This window comes from Linepithema humile, chromosome 2 (genome assembly GCF_040581485.1).
Source record: "Linepithema humile isolate Giens D197 chromosome 2, Lhum_UNIL_v1.0, whole genome shotgun sequence".
Classification (NCBI taxonomy): Eukaryota; Metazoa; Arthropoda; class Insecta; order Hymenoptera; family Formicidae; genus Linepithema; species Linepithema humile.
In genome coordinates, this window is record NC_090129.1 from 23,369,626 (window position 1) to 23,392,018 (window position 22,393).

Below are 22,393 nucleotides of genomic sequence, written 5' to 3' on the forward strand. Positions count from 1 at the left end.
CAAGAGGAATTGCGTTCTCGTGCACTTGCGCCAAAATGTGTTAAATTGCGCGAAAATTTGGTTACATTTTCTTCTATTCGCACAATTAATAGATTCCTACTCTTTTGCTTTAACCTTTCGGCTGACACACTGACACATATGATAAAACTGAATTAAAATTTCATAGATACGTAGGCTATATATGTCCCACGAATGACCTTTATTAAATATACAGTCGCGATTTTGTAAGTTTTAACATCAAGCAACTTGACAATTAAGCTTTAAGTTAAACTTTGTTTGAAATTCAACTAAAAACTACAAAAACAAAGATTACCAAAATAGAGCTTTCTTATTAATCAATAAATTACAAAAATGAAAGGAAAAAGAAAGCTATTAAGCCCGAGCTGGATTTGATCAATTAAACGATCAAATTAAGCAAACAATATACAGTATGTATGTAAAATTACGTATGTAAAATCACAAAAATTTTTTAGTTTCTAATATTCAAGAAAGGTTTCTGTCATTAAAAATTATTAATGCTCATAATGAATTATTGAGAAAATCGCTATTTTGATTAATTTAATGTTTATTATTTAGTAGCAAGAGCATATATATCCCATATATTACAATTTTTTCCATGAAAAATATTAAAACTTCGCGTACAAATGCAATTGTTAAAAAATGCAAATTTATACATTGAAAATAACTTTTATTACATGCAAAAAAACATGGAAATAATTTGCTAACAGAATAAATATATAAAATGAGTTGAATAAGAGTGAATATCATTTTGTGCGACGTTTCTTGAATATAACATTTGCATTCGTGACATATTGTCCGCATGTTGCGAGAATATGTGAAACAAGAATGTATGAATGTATCTTTGAGCGTATCGTACAAATATCGTTAAAGTAAAAATACGATAAATGATATTCTTCATTATTTTTGCTAAATATTTTTGCTAAAAAAAATTGCCTCTATATCAAAGAATAATGAAAAACTACGTTTGCGGAACGTATATTTTTTTATTAAAACAATTTTAATTACCACAAAATTATGATAAACTTTTAATTTTGCAACAAACTATCCTGCGCGTATTATCTATTAATTAACATGAAAGAAGCACGACCACATTAAATTCATAAGCGCGCAAACAGTAACAATTTTTTAAAAGCTAAATATAAATTTAAAAGGTAGTTGGAACACGGACTATCTAGCGTCGTGTCTTCACTGATTATTTATTAAAATATCTGCGTATACACGTTTAGCGACATTTATCTCGTTAGAAAACTTAAATCCAATGTCTGATTAAGAAGAAAATTCCCGAGGAAAACAGACGTTCGAAATATTCGAGATAAAAAAGGGAAACCAAATTACGTTAAATTGCAAATAAAATTTATCTTAACAGACGCAAAATGGTATGTAAATTTCCTAGATATTCTAGATATTCTATTATGGAAAATAGCACCATTAGCGATATCATTATATATTTTCTTAGCGTTATCTTCAATTCATTGTATGAATCGCGTTATACCATCAATTTTTATTCGCAAATTATTAATGCTTTTTTGTGTAAGTCATTAATACACATTATTACTGCTATATGAAAAAAATTCCCATACAAATATAATAAGTAGCAATATAAGATGACAAAATTGATAATTTTAACACTGAAAATTTTTCCTCGCGGTTTGTAATTGTGAAAGTGATGTAAACGGCGTAAAAAAAAGAATTCCTCCATTGCTCTCAATTCAACAAACTCTATCTCAAACAAAACACTTGACTGCCCACATCCGATTAGCTATTGTCCCTAATTATTTGATCTTCCGGGATGTATATATTTTAACTTCGTTGACCAAGCAAGATTGGCCTTGAACTGAGACGATGTTGGTGCTTCCTTCTTTTTTGCGTCTTTTTTCCCACGAGGGTTTTTGACTTCCTACAATGCGAATTATTAAACGTATAATTGTTTCGCTACTAAACGGACTTCTCTCTGTTCGATATCTATCGCAGCAACAACCTTACGTGACGTAATTCATTAATAATTAAAGTGTAACGTTCGATCGCTAAACGAGGTGTGCGTCATTGACGTTTATTCCATTAATTAATAATAAAAGGATAGAACTATTAGCGAAACAATAACCTTGTCAAAATAATTTCTTAAACTTGTGGAAGGTTTATAACCTTTTCATTCTCAAATTAAAGTAGGCCACATATGTTTGCTCTCACCATCCTTCCCGAATTTGCCATAATAAATTCATCGTAGTCGTTTCGCCGCCGTAATCACTTCGCTTAACCGCGCAATTAGGCTCACGTCGCCGCCTCTCAGGCATCCATTCTTCTCAACCATATATCCAAAGATACAATCGCTCGACGAACATTGTAGGCGCGTTACGCAACGTTATTATGCAGTGTCGACAAATTGCGAACTGGAGAAGTGGCGTAATCCCGCACGGTTTCGGATTGTGCGGATCTTCAGGCATAGGTGCGCCCAATTACTCCTGAATCAGTCAATTACACCTCGTCAACTTTGCCAGCACGATACCGCTCGCGTGGGCGTCGCATCTCTTTACTCTTCGGTCTCTCGTGTTCGTTATTTCGTTATTATCCGAGACGACGAGGATTATATATATTACAGATGCCTGCATAATTCCTTCCCGCTGACGTGACAAGCCCGGGCAAGTTCGAGGCTGAGTTTCGCAACGCACAATCAGAAGTCGGAGATGATTATATATTCGTGATAAACGTCTAACTTCTCAATAACCACTTTCGGTAACTAACGTCTTAACTTGATAATCTATGAAAATTGTCCAACAAAAATATCACTGAGGAAATAATGTCATAATGTAAAATTGCAAAAAACTATTTTTCAATAATTTATAAAATTATTAATTTATAATTTAATTTGTTAAATATAAATTTACAATCAAGAGTTCTAACAATTTATTAAATAAATTTGCAATAAAAATTCCGTTTTGATTTAAGAGCGTTTTGAATATAACCTTAAAATTTCATAAAATAACATGGCCTTGCCATTATAATATTTTTATCCTCAATACCCTTTATTACTCAGGCTTACATTAATGACACCAGCTGCGCATAATGTGCGTCACACTGCTGCGAAAGAAGTTTTAAGTTCAACAACCGACGTCGTCACGGGAAAAGTGGATTTCCGAATCTTTAAGAATGTGCATGTGCTTTTCAACTAAATAAGATGCTCGGGAAAATCGATAGGCGCGGTTTCGTCAAGGACAGTTTCGCGTACTTTCGTGCCATCTTCCTTGGCGAGCGTTTCATCACGCTGAGTCGAGGTCGACCCTTCGCACAGAATAGCACGTGCAACTTCGTAATGAGTTGCAATAAGAATTAACCGTGCATAGAGCTGCAGACGATTGGATCTCATTACAACTCATTACTGTACACGAGACGAACAACCGGTATCATCAAGATACGTATTATTATTCAATTCGTCTCAATGCATATTCCATGCATTCTTATTGATTAATCCTCAAATATAACTTGGAGCAAAATTCTCTTGTTGATATAACTCGTTTTAGTTCCAACTGCACATAAATTTGAATCACAAACAAAAGCGTAAAGCGAAGCAACAGCAAAGATGGCGCAACCGCAAAGTTCAGAGAAACGGAATTTCGACGATTACGAGTCCTAAGAGTCCTAAGAGTTTTAGCGACTACTTAATAGAGGGTGGGCGGAAGAGATCGTGTATATACGAGCCGACTGGTTGTGGCGGTTACGTAGAGTCGTCCTAAATCGATAGAGCCAGACGCGAGAGCACAGCCGGCTGGGACAGCACAGCCGTGCGTTGTATGTGTGTAAACTTAGACTCTGGTTTCCACGTGTCCACTCCTTTATCCACGTGTCCACATCGGGCTTCATGTGAACCTTCTTTTCTGTGCACTGCCTTTTGTTTTACTCTCATTCACGCTCATTCTTTTACCTTATTATTTTGTCAAAGCTAATTTATTCATTTTACTGTTTTATCTCTGTTGACAATTAGATATTTATAAGCGTATTTATAAGCAATTTCAGACGAAACTTTCTTATCAGAAGCAAATAATCATAATTGTATTGTGTTGCTAAAAATTTGCTTGATAAATAATCGTTAATTAATAAATCAATTAAAATGCTATAAATTTTTTTTAACTATATGTCTAATCCAATTTACTATAAAATTGAATAACAAATAATTGATACATATTTATGAAGTCTATAAGTGAAATATATACATAAATATCTCTTCGAAAAATATCTAATCAGCATCAAAATATCGATGTAATATAATTAAACACAGCGATTGCAGCTTTACTTGGAATTCTGGACGATGAAAATTATTCGAGGATGCAAATACATATTTACAGAAACTACGTCGTTTATATCAAAGCCGAGCGCGTAATGACTCTATATGAGACACAAACGCGCATATATATATATATAATATATGTAACCTTACAACTCGGTCAAATACATCCGCTCCGGAAATGGGTGTACAGCTATCTCTTTAAACTCGGCTCTTTCTCTAATTTAAACACACGATAGCGTGCGCGCGATCGAACTACAACGCCGCATGCCGCCGTGACGTAAGCGAGTTCCTCATTTAAATACGTATTACTAACTTTGGCCATCTCTCTATACCTGTTTCCATCACCAGATATCATTGTTCCATACATTGCTCTGATACAATATGGCGACCGTGACAAACTATGTGGATATACGCGGATATTACCCGTTCCGATACGTAACGTGAGCGCGCAACGGTTGATAAAGTTTCCTATGCGCGTTCCAGTAAATCCTGCATAATCTAATACGCGAATTTGTTCGACAGCCGCAATACATGCGTGACGGATGGATCCACAATTCCGACAGGTTTGGATATTTCAGCATAATTTATTGAAATGGGGAAGTGTCCGTACACGCGTACACATAAGCCTATCCAATTTCCTTGATAATGAAAACCTACAAGGTTCAATATTCAGATATATATTGAAAAAAAGACATCTGGAAAGTATGAAATATGTTGATTATATATTTGTTTACTTTTATCTTTGAAAAGATTTCTTTCTAATTTATAATTCCACATTTCCTTTAATTTTCCTTTAAAAGTGCTAAGACTGAAATACTTGAATCGATTTTTTTTTTCAAATTGCTACTATTGCTACTCTTCGATTTATGTCTATTTTTGCCCGCGATGCAGAGTTAGAACTATGTTGCAAGATGTTCAATCTTACTTAAATTAATTATCCCATTTCCCGTCATCTATGCATAGTTATAATTAATTACAGTTCTGCGAAAGATAAAATGTCAGACTGATTAAATAAATACTCTTTTCGCGAAGTAATCACAGATAACATCACAGTGTAATTCGCGACTAAAACACTAAATGTGGAAACTGTTTTGCTGTGTCACGCCAAATGCTGCATCAGCTATTTACGAAGTCGTAGTTTACCGTCGGTACATCAAAGCAACGTCGAGAATAGGCGAAAACGGTGAACGAGTTTGGTCTTTGAACACGATGCCCGAGGAAATCATTGCACAAGCAATGATAAAATTAGAAATTCCTCTATTTGCCTATATTTCGATGGAACAAAAAAACTTCCAATATTGTCTTACGTTCTTGCAAAGGTTTCTTAATTTTTTAAAAACATCTGTTGCAAATTTGCTATTATTTCCTGGCAATCTTACCCATTTAATGTTCATTACTTTTCATAGCAAATTTCTAAGTTTGAAAAATATTTGCTCAGTATTTATGGCTTCAGCTTTGCAGTAACATCGCAAAAAATTATTAGATGAACATTTTTTAATCAATTTTTAATTAAAAAAAGCTCTACAGTAACTACACATGACTACGACAATGTTTGTAGTTTAACTTTTCTATAATAGTGTTCCCTAGTGTTCCCTCGCAAAGTTGTCTTTATATTGTATGTTTCTTGTAGCAGTAATAAGCGAAACGAGAATACTCTTTCGTCTCTGCGAGTTAGAGCAACTGCCATCCTTCGAGTACGGTTCAGAGAACAAGGTAGTACTGTTTGCCTGTCCAATATTTTCCAGGGAAAAATAACTTGTCTAATGGGAATGCGAAGAAAAGAATTCTTATTAAATTTAAACGGAAAATTTAGATCAACTGTATCATTTTCATCTCGTGCTCCACAAAAAGTACTATTACAGTATAAACGTCACAATGCAAATAGAAGAACAGAGATATTGCTGAAATATAAATTAGTAGTACACATATTATGTTTATTTAATCTACATTAAATGCTAATTAAAAGTCAATATTATTTCTTGGTTGAAGGTAGAAGAGTAAATATCATAAATATCATAGGCATTAAACGTCCTCGAAACGTTATTTAATATAATATTAAAGTAGCCAACTTTTCTTTGAAGTCAAAATGAAGAAATTAACAACTGCGTGAAAATGTAGACTTAGAAAAGTTAACATGACTGTGGCTTAAGGGTAAATGTACGAATTATGCTCATTAAGTCCGTCATTACGTCAGGTATTTCGCTCTGCTTCAAGCCACAGAATCATGCGGCTTGTGGTGGTTGAACGCTGCACAACTATACTCTAATACACTAGGTAAACGTAACAAGCGCAAAATTAAACGCCCACATAGTTGTAGTCCAGCCCTAAATACGCAGTTAGCCCTTCATAGTTTCATTATTCAACATTTAGCTAATTTATATCTTGCTACGTCTTTTGCAAAATAACTAAGTTATGTCTATGACACATTTTATCAATGTATTATATTATATGTACAATTGCGGTGGTCGCGGTACATTAATTATTATAAACACGTTTATCTGATTACAATTGTAACATTAATTGATAATCATGTACGCTGCTATTGTTCATCTTATGTAAAAATTTAATTAACGTTTAAACAAAATCTATTGAGATCGCGGTTCGATGCAGATGGAATGTAATTAACCTCTTTGCTAATAACGCATTACATTATTTACGATATTGTATTGAATGAGTGATATATCCGATACGTTATTATTCAATTAATAACTTGCAATAATTGCGATTTTTGCACATGTGCTGTTGGCGTCAGTAAATATTAATTCAGAGATAATAATCAAGCGAGGCAGGAGTATCGCAATCTCGCGTTACGAACATGGTATGATATAGGATTGCGCATCCAGCTAAACCGGAGCAGGAGCGCTCTGGAATTGCCGGAATACAATTGCGTCGTGTTGTGCTTCTCACTGTATTCGAGAGGATCGTGTAACGCGTAGAGATACCGACCCTCAGGTGCCCCGATACGTTACGCAATACATGTGGACGAAATAGTCGATTTGACCTGACAATCGTGCTGCTGGCAGCATACACATACAACAGCTGTGCCGCAAATCTTATCTCAATTAAAATATCGGAACGCGGGATAAAGATCAGAAAATTAATCTGTCAATCCGAATGGAAGAGTGAAAATGATTAAATCGTAATTTTTTGCCTTTTCTATACAGATCTCGTTTAATAAAGAATCAATGTGCAATTAACGTTTAATTAAAGAAAATGAGAAATAATTACGAATAACGTCGTAATTTTCGCGAAGCGGCAAACGCAGCCTCGCCTTTTTCATTGAAAATTCACGGAGCTTGCAGAACGCGGCAACATCCGTTCTATTGCCGCATTATGCCGGCGTGGAAAAAGCAGAAAAATAGCTGACTTCTCGTATTAAGAGAACTTCCCTGCCCTACGTACGACCGATATATCAGACGCAAACACGCAACAACGTTTTTATTTTGCTGGCACGTGGACCATTTCCTTTTGAAAACACTTGGGATGATATTATCCGCCATAATCAACTCTTTATCCTTCGCGAAAGGTCATGCAGACATGTAGCTCTCCAGCTCTTCTGAAGCTGGTGACATTTCGCTGAAATATGTATACGGAAACTCTCCGAATTACCGCATTGAATCCGCTATCCTCTTTATCAAATCCTATCAATTCGCAGCAAATTAGTGCTTGAATTTGAAAATTGGAATTGTTGGAAATTGTGGAAATGTTCTGAGGATATAACGCGATGACGTTCACAATCGTATATACATGCACAGTGCATAACAGTTTGCTATGAATTACATTATGTAAATATAATTACAAACCGTTCAATTAGCATACTTTGTTTTGCATATGCATTTTATGATATATTTAACAACGCTTAAATAATCTGTTTTGTTTTCCGCGTTTCAAATCCCGTTAATTCCCGTTAAAAATCAACATTTATCGCAACTTTAACACGCATCTAATTTGTTTTTTTCAGAAACGAGCCGTTTCCTTCCAAAGACTACCGCGCACACATCCTAAAGTTTCAGAACGTACTCGGCACAAAGAGTTAAAAAAGCTAATTTCGCCGAGCGATGATTTTCTTCGCTCTCGGAGAGTCGAGAATTTGAAGCAAGAATCGATCGACGGCGGAATCTCTGAGAAGGATCGTTCGATTTATTAGTTTGAGAAAGAGACATTAATTATGATCCGTGTCGAGATCGCGCGTGTGTTCGTGATATATCCACGAGTGTTTGCGGGTCGGCCAGTAAGATAATTAAGTCATCAGATCGAGATTAAGTGCAAAGAAATCTTTTCGCCTGACGAGGCGAAAAAGAATAAAACTTGAGCAACCAGTGTCAACTAATCCTGTTAATGAGCATTTGACGAGCGACGCATGAGGGAACAACGTGCAGAAGAGAGAACTATCGAGATGAAGCTAGGAGATAACATGACCATGGAAGGTAAGTGAGCTCTGGCTTGATGATAAAAGAATAATTACAAGATTAGTAACATCTGATACTGATCGCTTCATCGGCGTGTCTAACGAAGTGTCGTACACTGTCAAAATAGCATGCGTTAGCTTGGCATTTTTCTTCGTGTGATACGATGACTAGTTATCTCTACCTCACTGCGTGTAATGTCAGATTAAGGGAACAGATTAAGAACTTTTCTGCTAACTATAATTTTCACGAAGGCAACAGAGCTTCTATAATTTTCGACGAATACTATAATTAATCAGAAAAAAAAAACAAGATTGACTCGATTTCTCGTATGTAAATGAACATTCTAAAAATAAACCTCGTTCTCGAATAACTCGCGTCGCGTGTTATAAACTCTCATACTTAAACATCGTTAAAGATCAATGTTGAGTCAACCTTGAAAGTGGCTAAGGAATATGTCTTCAAAAAAGAAAAAAAAGAAGAGAAAGGAGTGAAGAATAAAAGTATAGACTTGTTAACCTGTCACTCTCCTATCTGAGGCTCGTATTCCTTTTTGTGATTTGCCAAGACGGCGTGATGTTCGTCGAAGCGTGCTTTAACTCTTCGACGGAGCATCAACCGTACTTTCCCAAACCTTGATCCAAAGCCAAAGTAGACAAGATTTGTTAGACACGTCGATGCAGAGGACAGCTAGTGATAAACACAAAAACCCGTAGTGATGGCATCAACATTAATTTGCTATAATGCATGATATTAAAAATGGGTGATGGAAATTCGCACGCAGCATACGCATTTTATATCCGCAAACTTATGGCTTACGCTTTCCACGAGTTTCAACTTCATTATCGTGCTATAGCGTACATTAAAAGGTCGTTAGTTATGTAGCATCGGATAATTTTGCGGTACTTTTTACGCTGCCACGATTTTTCCAATAAACCTTTCTATACCATTTTTCCAATAACCTTTCTAGCACACGTAAATATTAAATGCGTCGCATTGAACTTCGAGGTGCGAATTAGATTTAAATTTAAAAAAAATACTAATTTCAAGCTATCTCGAGTAAAATCAGAAAAATTAAATTGAAGATGTAGAGCATTTTAATAATTATTGCATAAAACGACTTGCGTTCAATCTTGAATGCCATGAGAACAACATTAATTTCGACCGATACTGAAACTTCGTCGCCACGATCAGGAATCTCTCTACTATTAATTACGAAAGTTTACTTTTTTTGTTGGAACGGCTATAAAATGGCTGTGGGCGGCTGACGGTGAGTTTACGTCAGTAATTTCATGTTCAGTAAATTTCTCCTTCATATCGCAGCTTGCATTTTCTATGAATTCATCAGCTTTGTTACATTGTACGCATTAAAGAAATTACAATTGCACAAATCTTTATTTTTTTCAACAGTCTGTATTTATGAAATATATCGTATTTTGCGAATGACAATATTGGTATAACTGATAAAAATATTGAAATCCTTGTGTCGAGATATTTCAATATATTTTGAGTAAAAGTTGAAAGATGGAATGTTGTCTCGTCATTCGTGTATCAGATATTTTTAAACTTCAAATAAATTTTACAAGTTACCAAAAATAAATAAAAAATGCCATTTAACTACTGACTTGAAAATTACATGTAGGCGTTCTCTGGAGAACATAATTACTGTGCTCTGTATAGCTGCGTATTTTCCGCTGTATTCGAGATATTGCAAAAATGTCAGACAAGAATAACTATGTTCTTCCAGGAATTTGAATAACTCGGTTAGGTCAAGACTAACCGCATCACTTTACAGTAATTTTAATTCCACTGGCCCGTTGCTCTCGTCCGTCGGGAGTCGCGAAATTTCGTTACTACGTGGCCGGGCGATAATTAATTGCTAGCCGGTAGGACTCAAGTAATTTCGTTTCATCGATGCGACACGAAAGCAATGTCTATTCGTTAGCGAAGTTTGCTGCAACGCCGATAAATCAAAGACAATATAATAGTCGAATTATTACGAATTAGACAACATTAAATTTAATTACTTGAATGGCGCGATGCACAGAGAACAAACGAGAAATAATATTCTCGCGATATTTCATGACGTCATATTATAGCATTGTATAACATTGTATCATATCTTGCATTTGTGATATTAGTTTATATAATTATAATATATATAATAACTATTATACAATTTACCAATTATAATATCACAAATAAAAAGCAAAAAAGTTTCAAAGGTTTGCAAGATTTTTAAAATACACGTATTATACTCCTATGATTTTATTTTCTTTAATTCTTTATTCAAAACATTACACAACGCTCTTAAAATGTCATGAATTGATGGGCGTTTTATTCGGTTAACAACTTTCATATTCAAAATACTTGTTTCCGATAGTTGCTGCCACGTGTTGAGAGACTTCATTATTGTGTATATTGATTGATAATTAGATGGTAATTAATTGCTAACATGAAGATGAAGGTTTGACGGCTCTCATTTTATATCGATATATCGATACAAGATAATGAAAGTATTACTTCCAGATTATTGGCCACTGAGATAATTAATTTTCCTACAAAATCGGATGAATGTAAATATCTATGCATTTTATTTTTATTCGCCCAAAAAAAAAAAAAAAAAACAACGAAACGTCATAATGCATCGTATCACCGTTGTGGAAATTTCTTTTTGCAGATGACATTTTACATAAATTAAAATTTAGGTTTTTTAAACCAAATTTGTTTTACATAATATAATACTTTTGATGGTTAAAAATACTGTGTAAAAAGAAGATAAATGTATTTTCACAATTTAAAAAAAAAAAAAAAAAAAAACAAGATATATTGCAGAATTTATAAATTTTTATAAGTATGTAGTATTATAAAAAGACAAAAGGCTCGATCGTAAAATTTTTAATGCTATTAGTGCACGGTTATCTAAATATTCAGCTCAAAAAGAAGGCTTTTGTTTCTAACTATCTGCTTTCATTCAAGCCGTACGGTAAGCGAATCCTTTCATTTTCCCTTGCTTTTAGTAATCTCTAACGTTCTCTTTGCAGCCATTGTCACACTGCCTTTATCTTCAGCTTTTCTTACACTCTAATAATTAATTAGATAAATAATGTATTAAAATAAATTAATTATAAATGAGTAAAACAACGAAGTATATATACTTTAAAGTATAGGAATCTACTGCATTTTTTAATCCCGCAGAATCTAGCAGTACTTGATTTTGTAATTTTAATATTTTTTATATTATTCTCAAAGTCAATGTTCTACTGACACAGCTTTCCTTTATAAATGTTATTAATAATAATAAAGTTAGTTAAATAGCTATGAAATTTCAATAATAACAATGCGAACCGAGAGAAATTTAACGAATAATAATTTTAAAACATAAGAGCAAAATCTACATGTTTGTTGTATAATAAAAAAAAGCAGCTTACCTCGCGCAAAAAGATCTGCAAAATGGTTGAAAATTTTAACGAACGAGGAGAAAGAAGGAAGTAGTTAAGTGAGGAAGTCTGGATTAGAATGCAAAAACGGGAGGAGATGACGACGTGAATTTTGCATTCAAGTATCCGGCATTTAATTTGTAGATGCACGAGGAGTTAATTGTTATTGTCAAGTGACCGACGACCACCGACCGCGCGTTCGTATTATCTCGGCCATATCCTTCTTTCTGGTTATAATCAATTGCCGTTAACTGCTTGGCGCGCCAGTAAAACTGTTCCGGTAACACCCGATATTGATCGAGAGAGTCGAGGGAACGAAGCGTCGTCGTCGCCACCATAATCGCCGAGTCTCAGCAAGAATTGTGCTTTCTCCGCTCGATCTAGATAGTGAGAGTCAATTTCAACTATTATCATCATAAATAAAGACAAGACCTTTTTATCAGCAATAAACTAATAATGGTTAGAATGCGCGGGGAGAGTGCGAGCAATTATTTTTACAATTAATTTTGATTTTCAAATAATGAAACAAGTAGCATAAGTATATTCAAAGTTTAAGATGCTGCTTAATCCGCAAGATAAGCGTATTATAGATACAAAATGTAAATTTAAAATCCCCCCCAAAAAAAAAACAAAAAACCAGAGAAAGCGCAATAAAATAGACAATTGACATTAAGTGAACGAATCTCATGGCGTGAGGATTTCAACTGTGCAAAATGACAACGTATGTAGCACGAAAATAAAAAGAAGGCGGCCACGATAGACGGGACGAGTTTAATCGACTTAGATCCGCCTTTTCATTCGGCGCTTGGCGTGAAATCGAGCCGTGAGAGGATCGATAAGGGTCGGGCGGAGAGAGAGCAATCTAGACGGATGAAAGCGAGCGGACTGCGGCAAGTGATGCATTGGAACGATGATGAAATAAAGGCAAAGCGGGCACTAAAGCGAAAGGATCGACAAATTGGCGTACTATTTGCGTCTTGTTTATGTGTTTACCTATTACGTCCGAGAAATAATTCGCCGGTCAGTATTGCGGTGAAGTTAATTAACCGCGAAAATGTCAATCCACTTAGTCTTGCGGGTTTTGTTTTTCCTATGACTCGAATTATAAATATCACTACAGACAGATGTATTAAAATGTACGCTTTCAATAATAATTATCAATAACATCAACGAACAATTTCTCAATTTTGCAATGCAAAAAATATTATTTTCTTTTACAAAAAAATTAATTTTTATCGAAAAGATATAGAAAAAGATAATAATAAAATTCTCCCACAAATAAAAGATAATGAAATTTATCTGGGAGAAAAGTTCTTCATTATGCAATATTAACATTGTAAATGGTATCAAGTGAGAATTCAAAGCGACTCTCCAAAGAAAATGTATACTTGACGACTCTTCTTACACATATATCAATCACATCGTTGCGATTTTATTTGTAAAAAAAAAATTTTTTTAATTACAACGCGAAAGAATGACACTCAGAAAACAGTGATGCAAGCTGCAATGGCGAAAAAAACGACAAAGGTTGGACGAAAGTGCAATGTGTTTGGCGTTTACGTTAGACGTTTCACGGGATTGCATTTTATGCGCCGCAATTGCATCGTCCTCAGAGATCTTCCTAAGTGTAATGAGACCTTGAGACTTCGTCTCAAGAAAAAGTAGGAGAGCGCGAGCGAGAGTATCGGACGGCGAACTGCCAGTTTTTAACTAGAAATGCAAATGCGGACGATCAGCGCGTGGCATGCGGTTCTCTCGATCGCGTGCACTCATTGATAAAATTTATGACGAAAGTACGTATGTTTTCCTTATCAATCGCCACTTTTTGTATTGAGATTCTGATGATAAAAATATTCTTATAAAAATTCCAATCAAATAGCCGCGCAAAATTACTTTCTTTTGTAAGAAGCTATAATTATGTAATAAAAATCTAAACAAGTATATTTGTTAGCTAATTGTAAAACTTAAAAAAGTATACTTGTATTGCAATAGTTGCCAAGTTGAGAAATTGATCTTAAATATCGCAGAGTCATACCTAGTTTCTAATTACATAGATCTACTGTATCAAAAGGGTATGAGCAGTTTCAAATAGTTTCTTGATTCAAAATTGTTCTTTGGTAAATTGCCCGGAAATTGAAAAATCGATTGCTTTTCTTCTACAGCACAGTTTGTGTACATATTGACAATTTGTAATTCTGAAATCACACAGAATTCCTTCTCGAAATCATCTTTTTAAAAATCATAAAACATTAGCAAAAGCCATTCTTTTTTTATGTTTTGAGAGTATTTCAAATCTGTCCGACTTCGAGAGCACTTAATGAAATTCCTGAGTGATGCGGAAGAAAAAAGAGCAAACTAGAATGCTCTTCGGTCTCGGCTACCGCGTACTTGCGGTAAGATTAAATCTTCCTGTGTATATTCCTATAAGGTCCGCCTAACTTTTATAAGTCAACTCAGAGATAAAACTATTAAAGTGTATATTCTAGATGCTGTCAGACGAAGTATTACACAGTGAATGTTTTATTAGTGCAGCGGAGTTTCGAACTCTCTCACTTCAAATCCAGCGACTTTCGAGAAAGATGTTGCAAATTCCGTACAAAGAAACGGAACTTAGCTTCTTTCGAGAGTAATGGAATTGACACGAGTATTACATCACAATCTCAAAAATGTAAATTATATTTAATTTACATGAAGTTAACGCAAAAATACACAGTTTATAATCTATTTTATCAAAAGGATTTTAGCATTCTCCATATAACAAAAAAATGTTTCTGAATGTGCTGAAAAAATCGACGATAAAAAAATGAAATTAATTAAAATCGATTGTTTATTTATTCATGAATATTTGATGCGATAGAAATAATTAGCTGTATCATTTTACATTTCTGTAACATCTGTGTGTAGCGATAATGCGTCAAACTAGTAGTGCATTCAATGTCGTCTATTTTAACTCGCTGCACGTTCGAGTAAAATCGTTCTACACAGAGAAGATGGCAATATCAAATCATCATCGACGTCATTGTATGTGTTTGTCATTGGATTTGAAGAGAGGGGGAGGGAGAGAATGAAAGGGAGGGAGAAACGGAGAGAGAAGCACAGCTTCGTTTGCAATCGACAGCGAGACCATTAATCAGCGCAAACTTGATTAAGAGTCGTGATACGCCGACCTCCGCCCTCCTATTCTCTCCTTTTCTCTCTTTCGCGAATCTCTTGACCAAGGAATTTTAGGATTTAATTTAATCTGATTTACTTTCGCTACATCGTACTCCACTTCACGGCAATGTAATTGAAATCTTATTTAGAATATTCACAGATTATTAATAATATTTAATTAGAACTGTAAAATGCGCGCACATGACACGAGCTTTAGATAACGTGAGCTGTGGAAAATAACTACTTGCCACAAACGCTATCAAAATGACGCTACGCGAGGAGCATAATAAATACTTCGTCAAAACAGCAACAAGAAAAAATATAGATACTGATTTAAAAGGTCGAATAAAAATCTATTTTTTATTCTCGCAAGAATCCGTCGCAGTGTGAGACTAAAGCACTAGTACTTCGTGACAATAACGTTATTTCCGCATTTTATGAAAAGAGAAATCTCTGAAAGAGCTTTTCATTTTGTTTACGATTTTTTTTCTACACTTTGTACGCCACAGTTTGTTCCTATTTGTAAAATATAATTAGCAAAGCATAATTATTATTTCTACAATTAAAGCGCTTTAATCAATATCCGCGCGAATTTAAATAGCTATTGTTCTGTCATTTCTGAATGAATTATTTATTATTTTCTAAGGATAAATTATTTATTATCTTTACGCTCTCGATAAATAAATTATCGTTATTCATATTCACGCCCTACGGCATGCTTGACATATTCAGGACAAGCTTGAATACAAAATAAACTTATAGCTGCATAGTGCAAGCATAAGATGTCCTTCAAGGTGTCACCTTAAATCGCCTTTCCCTAAATTAATCCTAAAACATGTCAGGTTTATTTATTTACTTCGGCGATCTCGAGAGGAAATTTTATAGTGGCGTATGTAGCGTAAAACGAGCATAAAACTTACAGTTTCCTCCAGTTATAAATTTCAAATTTACTTCCTCAGTTTTATCAAGTTTAAACATAATCGCGCATTCTTGCTTTATGCCATCACTACGTGTTATAAATTATTTCTACAAAATAATAAAAAGGATATTCACAGTAAATTTGACGTCAACATCCTCTCATTAATCATTGAGTATTGCAAATATATGCGTATATTTATTCTCTCTAATTTTGATTAAATATTTATTTAATATATATTCTTTCCCTCTCTCTCTCTCTCTCTCTCTCTCTCTCTCTCTCTCTCTCTCCCTCTCTCTCTCTCTCTCTCTCTCTCTCTCATGTGAATCAATTTAACGATGCAATTTTTGAAGATAAATTCTTGTGCAAACACTTGTGCAATTGGAAATAAATGCAGGATGTTTTTCGATACAAATTAAAAAAACACGTTACGTTAAAAAATAATGAATTATGTAAATAAGAAAGTAATTCCAATATTTTAATAAAATGGCATCTACGTATTTAAACGAGAAACGGCGACACCACAAGATTAAATCGGTGGGTTGCATACTCAATTACGTCTACATAATCGATATTACGTCACGACTCTATAAAAGAGGACTTTATAATTAGCAAATATCGTTCGTGTATCAGGATGAACCTTTAATATCCGCTACACCACGGTATTCTTAGGACATCGATTAAACTCACTTTGCTTTTTCTCCGATTCTTTCACACCTACTTATCTGTTCGAGAAAAACTTTACCAACGACAACATTTTTTATTTCGTGAGCCATTTAAAAAAATTTGTGACCTACAAACTTTCTATTTATATTTTATAAATAACACAAATAATATTTAAATAACAGCAATATATCTGTTATTGACAATAGTAATAAATTTACTACTAATATTCACCAAAAAATAAATTCAGAGAAAAATACGAAAGCCTTCAAAAAAATTTCGCCTGAAAAAAATTTGTTACAATAAATTTCATCAATCCCACACATATGCAAACAGAAAAAAATAATGTTTCCTTTTATACTGCTAATCAATTTGATCCTTTTTACAACTATCACTTATTCTCTTAACTCACTTAGCCGATACATTTGCTGATAGATCAAGCAAATAAATCCCCATCATGTTATGTGCATTTCATGGATGTGCATTACTCATCCCGCGGCATTACAATCTCGCAAAAGCACACACTCAATAATCGAGCCAACGATCTCCGTATCATTGAGATGAAACCGTAAACCGGACATATGACATGATAAGCTCAGCAATCGACGATAAACTCAATTTCACCGGCATTATCCGTTCTATATTATAGATTGTCAAGACGTAAGCTTTATATAACTGGCATGTTAAGAATGACGTATATTTAAGCCGTAAAAAATAAATTTTTCGAGAAAAATAAACGGGAAACTTAAGCTTTTTTATTTGACAAAGAGAATCATCCTTTAAAGGCTTGGTAAAAGTGTAGCTCTACTTAAAAGCAATCTTATGCAGTCTTATAGAAATTGAGTTACACTTCTACTCTACTTTATTCTCGTTCAAATTATCGAAAACTATCACGATACGTATGGAAATGAGGAAGCGACGTATAAAATGAAACGCAATTGTGCTCGATGCCCGGAAGATGAGTTAGATTAAAGAGGGGAGACGCGGGAAGTTATCCGGCGTACGAGCTCACGGAATTGATTCGCATAATTTCATTGTTGCGGATGGAGAAAAGGCGCGCATTCGCGCGAGGAAACCGGCCGGAAGACCGAAGCTTTCCTCATCCATGCAAATTCCTCGCGAATTGTCTCGATAACGAATGTTCTATTTCTCGCGCAGGATTCACTATTTTGGACAGACAGATTCTGCAATTTATTGTATAACAAAAAAAATTGTTTAAATAAAAAATGTCAAATTACAGTTTGTTTGAAGCTGTAGAGCGATTTATTTCGGCAATGCAATTTGTTTTAAAAAAGATGCAATATTTGGAACATTTTCACGGCATTTTCACTAAAAGGAATTTACTTTAATTGCTAATTAACTTTTACGAATCTCACGTAAATTCAATTATCTCTTTGTTATTTATGAATAACATTAAACGTATAATGTTTGATAAGTCCATTCCTTAAAATTATTGTTTGATATTTCGCGCATGTTTACCCTGCTATTACATTGCTTTCACCCAAATATTTTTTTCAATTTTCCAGCTTGCAACGTATGGGGTGACGTCGCGGCGCGAAAATATCGACCACCGCGAATCGGCGAAATTCCAAGGTAAGTAACTTCATTTCTTAATTGGATACATTTAAGTCATAAAGACTGAACAAGTTTTGAAAGAAGTTTCCAATTTAGCAAGTAATTAATAACATCAAGTAACATTTTGCACTTAAAACTTAAAATTAGTTTTTTTCCACCTATTTTCTACCTTTTTCAGAATGCTCCTCAATATAATTTTGAAGAAATCTATAATTTATAATTTCCAAAATAATTTTAAAACTTTTAATTACCATTACTTAATCTTTCTAGAAATAATTAAAAAAAATTATGTTTAACTACTTTGAAAATTTAATCAGTATAAAGGAATTGCAATAAAATGACTTAATTGTATCATTTAGTCGTCATCGTGACAGCATAAAAACTCACTTGCGTCATGTCTATTTTTATAATTTAGAGCGGCCATAATATCACTATTTATATGCACGATACTGTATGCAACGTTTGCCGTTAATCAAGTCGCTTCTCAACAGCTAACAAAAAAAGCTGCCTTCACAGCAATGTAATACGCAGCATGACAATACATTCGCTTCGGCAAATGCGCGATATAAATGCAGATGTATTTAAGCAAGCATACGTTTATAGACACAAGCATATGATGGATGAAGCACATCATAGTGACAGAAGGAGATGAACTATGCAGTTTCCGCTTTTGTGGAACCATGAACGACGCGCGTCTCCGAATGGTTCTCCAGAAGCAGATGCATGTCGGACAATGGTTTCAATTAATGCTTCATCGATCAATGTTTCAAGGGGCTATTAATCCGTACCTGGCCCAGATTCGGACTCGGTGAATGCATCGAATTTACATTCGGTTCTACAAGATCTTGTTTAAAATATATTTCCAATTAAATTATCGAATACACTGAGTTTGCAAAAGTTTTATAAATCTTGCGACAAGTTTACATATTCTTTCGTTGTATATCAAAGAAATGCTTCAGCAATACTCCTAATATTCTAAATTTTTGCAAGTGAAACAAACGCGCGAAATGTGTTTACTTCCGACGAATAAGCCGCACATTGATTAACCCCGACCTTCGACACCATCGTCCTACACTTAGTTGAAGGGGCGAAAAAGAAAGTTCAAGGAAGGCGCCCTAAACTACCATAATGCATCCCGGCATGCGAATAGATATTTTTAACCGCACAGTCGAAGCAGATCGATATGTACAAAGGCGGCAGAGGTTTGTGTCTAAATAATTGCACCTTTGCCCTCGCAAAAATAGAAACTGCGCCGAATCTTTTGACGTTGTATTCGTGAAGGATTCATTATTTTGTCTCTTTTCGTTAAAAGAGTTTTATATCAATCGATATTTCGCAATTGAGAGAATCCAGACAAACAAATCATGTGGAAATTCGCGAAACCGCGAATATCTGTAATCATGTGGAAAGTCGCAAAAGCAATAAAGTTGAGTAAATAAAAGTTCAAATACAAAACGGTTAACGATCCTGTCAGGAAATGTTCGTTTCCAGAGAGTTAATGATACTGACAAACATCGCAGTATTTACGGGTACAGAAAAAGGGAAAAAATAAACGCGAGGAAATTGCTAGAGCGAGCGAGATATTTTAAACTCCAGTCGAGCGTCGATCGATGGCCAGACCATTACTGCTTAAATTATTGAATCTTGCGAGACTATCCGATACGAGAGAGACGGGCGGCCGCGCTTCTCGAATGCCGCCATACGAGAGCGACGAATGCAATGAGCGCGATGATGGCGATTGGTCAACTCTTTCCCGAAAGTCCGTCTCTTTTTTTTCCATCCCCTTTTTTTCTATTGCTTGCCGTCCTCTCGAGATGTCCGGAATCGCGCGACGCAAAGCGTCAACAATGCATTGCGCAATGCATCCGCGCGTATTTCTGCGACGACAAAGCTTCGATCGCGCGCGCGGTCTTCCAAACGACATTCGCATTGTCCGAGATAGAACGATGGCGAGAATAGCGTGGTTACGAATCTCGGACAAACTGTGTTAGCGAGATTTCGTAATATTTGTATTGCCGTAATATTTGTTAACCGAATTGCTGGTGTATCGCATTCTCCATCGCGCATTGTTAAATTGAAGCGTTTGGTTTTATCGGGCGTAAATATTTTTCAATCATTTTTTTATACATTGTTGATTCATAAAATGATGAATCAAGAAATGAGTGACTTTACATCCACATCGCTAATACAAAATTTTGTAAAAGCCTGCTGCATTCTTCGAGACGTTACAAGGTGTAGAGAGGTTAAAACTTAAGCGATTAATATTCCTGACAGAATACTCAGATTCCAATTCTAGAAATTGGAACGCGAATAGCTTCAATTGCGAGAAACAAATATCGTAAATAATAACGAAATATTTCTCCCCAGATATTGGCCGCAATATCTCCAGCAGCTCCAGGAATTCCGCGCGACATTATTGACACTCCATTTTCCCGCGAGAAACATATAACCGGATATCGTAGGACGTATTCAAGATTACGCTCTTATCTCGACAACAATTTCGTGAAGCTACAAAAAACTTCTAAGGTTTCTCGAATGGATAAAAAAGTATAGCGTCTTTCAACAAGAAGACATAAATATAAAATTTAATAATGCGAAAAGCTTACAGAATCGCAAAAAATCCTTCATAAAGTTGCGCAATAAATAAGTTTTTTCATGATATTCTATATCCATATTTAAAGTAGCAAATATATGTTTTGCATGCGAGCGACATTTGATATCGTACGTGACATTCTACCGCCGTGAGCATTCTCTCTTTAAAAAAAAATCTTTTAAAAATATAATTCCATTTTAAAAGAGAATCATCTCGTAATCAATCTCGACAAGCTCGACGAATGGCAGGCAAAAGGGTTAAAAAAAGATTGCGAAAGAGAGTGGAAAAATGACGGAAGACGTGCGGGAAGAGAACGAAAAATGCAGGGTGTAAACCGTGCGCGCAAAAAGTCGTCAGTCCCGCGCTCCGTTGAGCTTGCATTGGTTCGCAAAGCTTTCGGTTCGCTGGAGCGCATCAAAGCGAGCTTTTCACCTACGGACGGGTTGCCCTGCGTCTGATATGTACCATCGCAACATGTGGGCATCGTCGAGTTTACGTCCGCTATTTCTCGAACGAGTCGAAATGACACCAAAAATAGCAATACCCACTGTTATTTGCACTATCCGGAAATCCGAGTTGTCTTCCCGAATTTTCACATTCCCGTTAGATCGTAATTTCGCCCATATACAGGATGTAATAAAGTTCTTCGATAAATACGAAATACATCATAAAAGATTCGAATCTTTCTTAACGACAATTTGTCACGCGGTGCATAAAACGCAAGATAAAATATATTTTGTAGAGCAACTATAAGTTATAAATTGAAAAATGGCTAGAGATTTATCGAATAATAACTATAATGGATTTAAAAAAATAAAAAAAAGGTACAGAGTATGTATATCGATACTTTTTTAGTCATTTTGTAGGTGGAATTCTTTTCGCAAAGCGTGTCGTATTCAAAAAGCCCTCAAATTTTGCAATACCCGACAAAAGGACATAAAGAAATAAAAGAATTGTTCGATGAAACGAACGCCATAAAAGCGAGTCGATGATATGTAGGTATATATATTGCTGTATAGCAATTGTATCAATAACCACAGATCTTTCATCGTACTAATAAATCGCACATTTAAATCATACTTTGACAATTCACACTTTTGCAAAAAATATTAAACAATTAAATTTGTTAATAAAATTACATAAAAAATATATTCATTTATATTGACATTAAGCATCGTATTTTCCAAATTTATATTTTCCAAATTTTTCTTTCCACATATACATGTTTATATAATTTATATTTTAAAATTTTGAAAGTTTATACTTTAATCAATTGCGTAATTTCTGCAAAAGTTGAAATTCTTCACTATTAAAATAGAAAAAAAAATAACGTCGTATTTAATTACT

The 22,393-nt window shown here is 34.7% G+C and overlaps 1 protein-coding gene and 1 long non-coding RNA gene across 2 annotated transcripts in view; one reads left to right on the plus strand and one right to left on the minus strand.

Annotated features, from left to right (window-relative positions):
- LOC105670496 (uncharacterized) overlaps positions 1 to 22,393 on the minus strand; it is a 170,866-nt gene that overhangs the window by 119,089 nt on the left and 29,384 nt on the right. The window lies entirely within an intron of this gene.
- The window catches only part of LOC105670491 (calcium/calmodulin-dependent protein kinase kinase 1), a 65,036-nt gene that overhangs the window by 2,338 nt on the left and 40,305 nt on the right, over positions 1 to 22,393 (plus strand). The window contains exons 2-3 of the mRNA XM_012364035.2: positions 8,262 to 8,727; positions 18,405 to 18,471. Coding sequence (XP_012219458.2) covers positions 8,661 to 8,727; positions 18,405 to 18,471 — 134 coding nt within the window. The 5' untranslated portion in view covers positions 8,262 to 8,660. The remainder of the gene's footprint in view (positions 1 to 8,261; positions 8,728 to 18,404; positions 18,472 to 22,393) is intronic.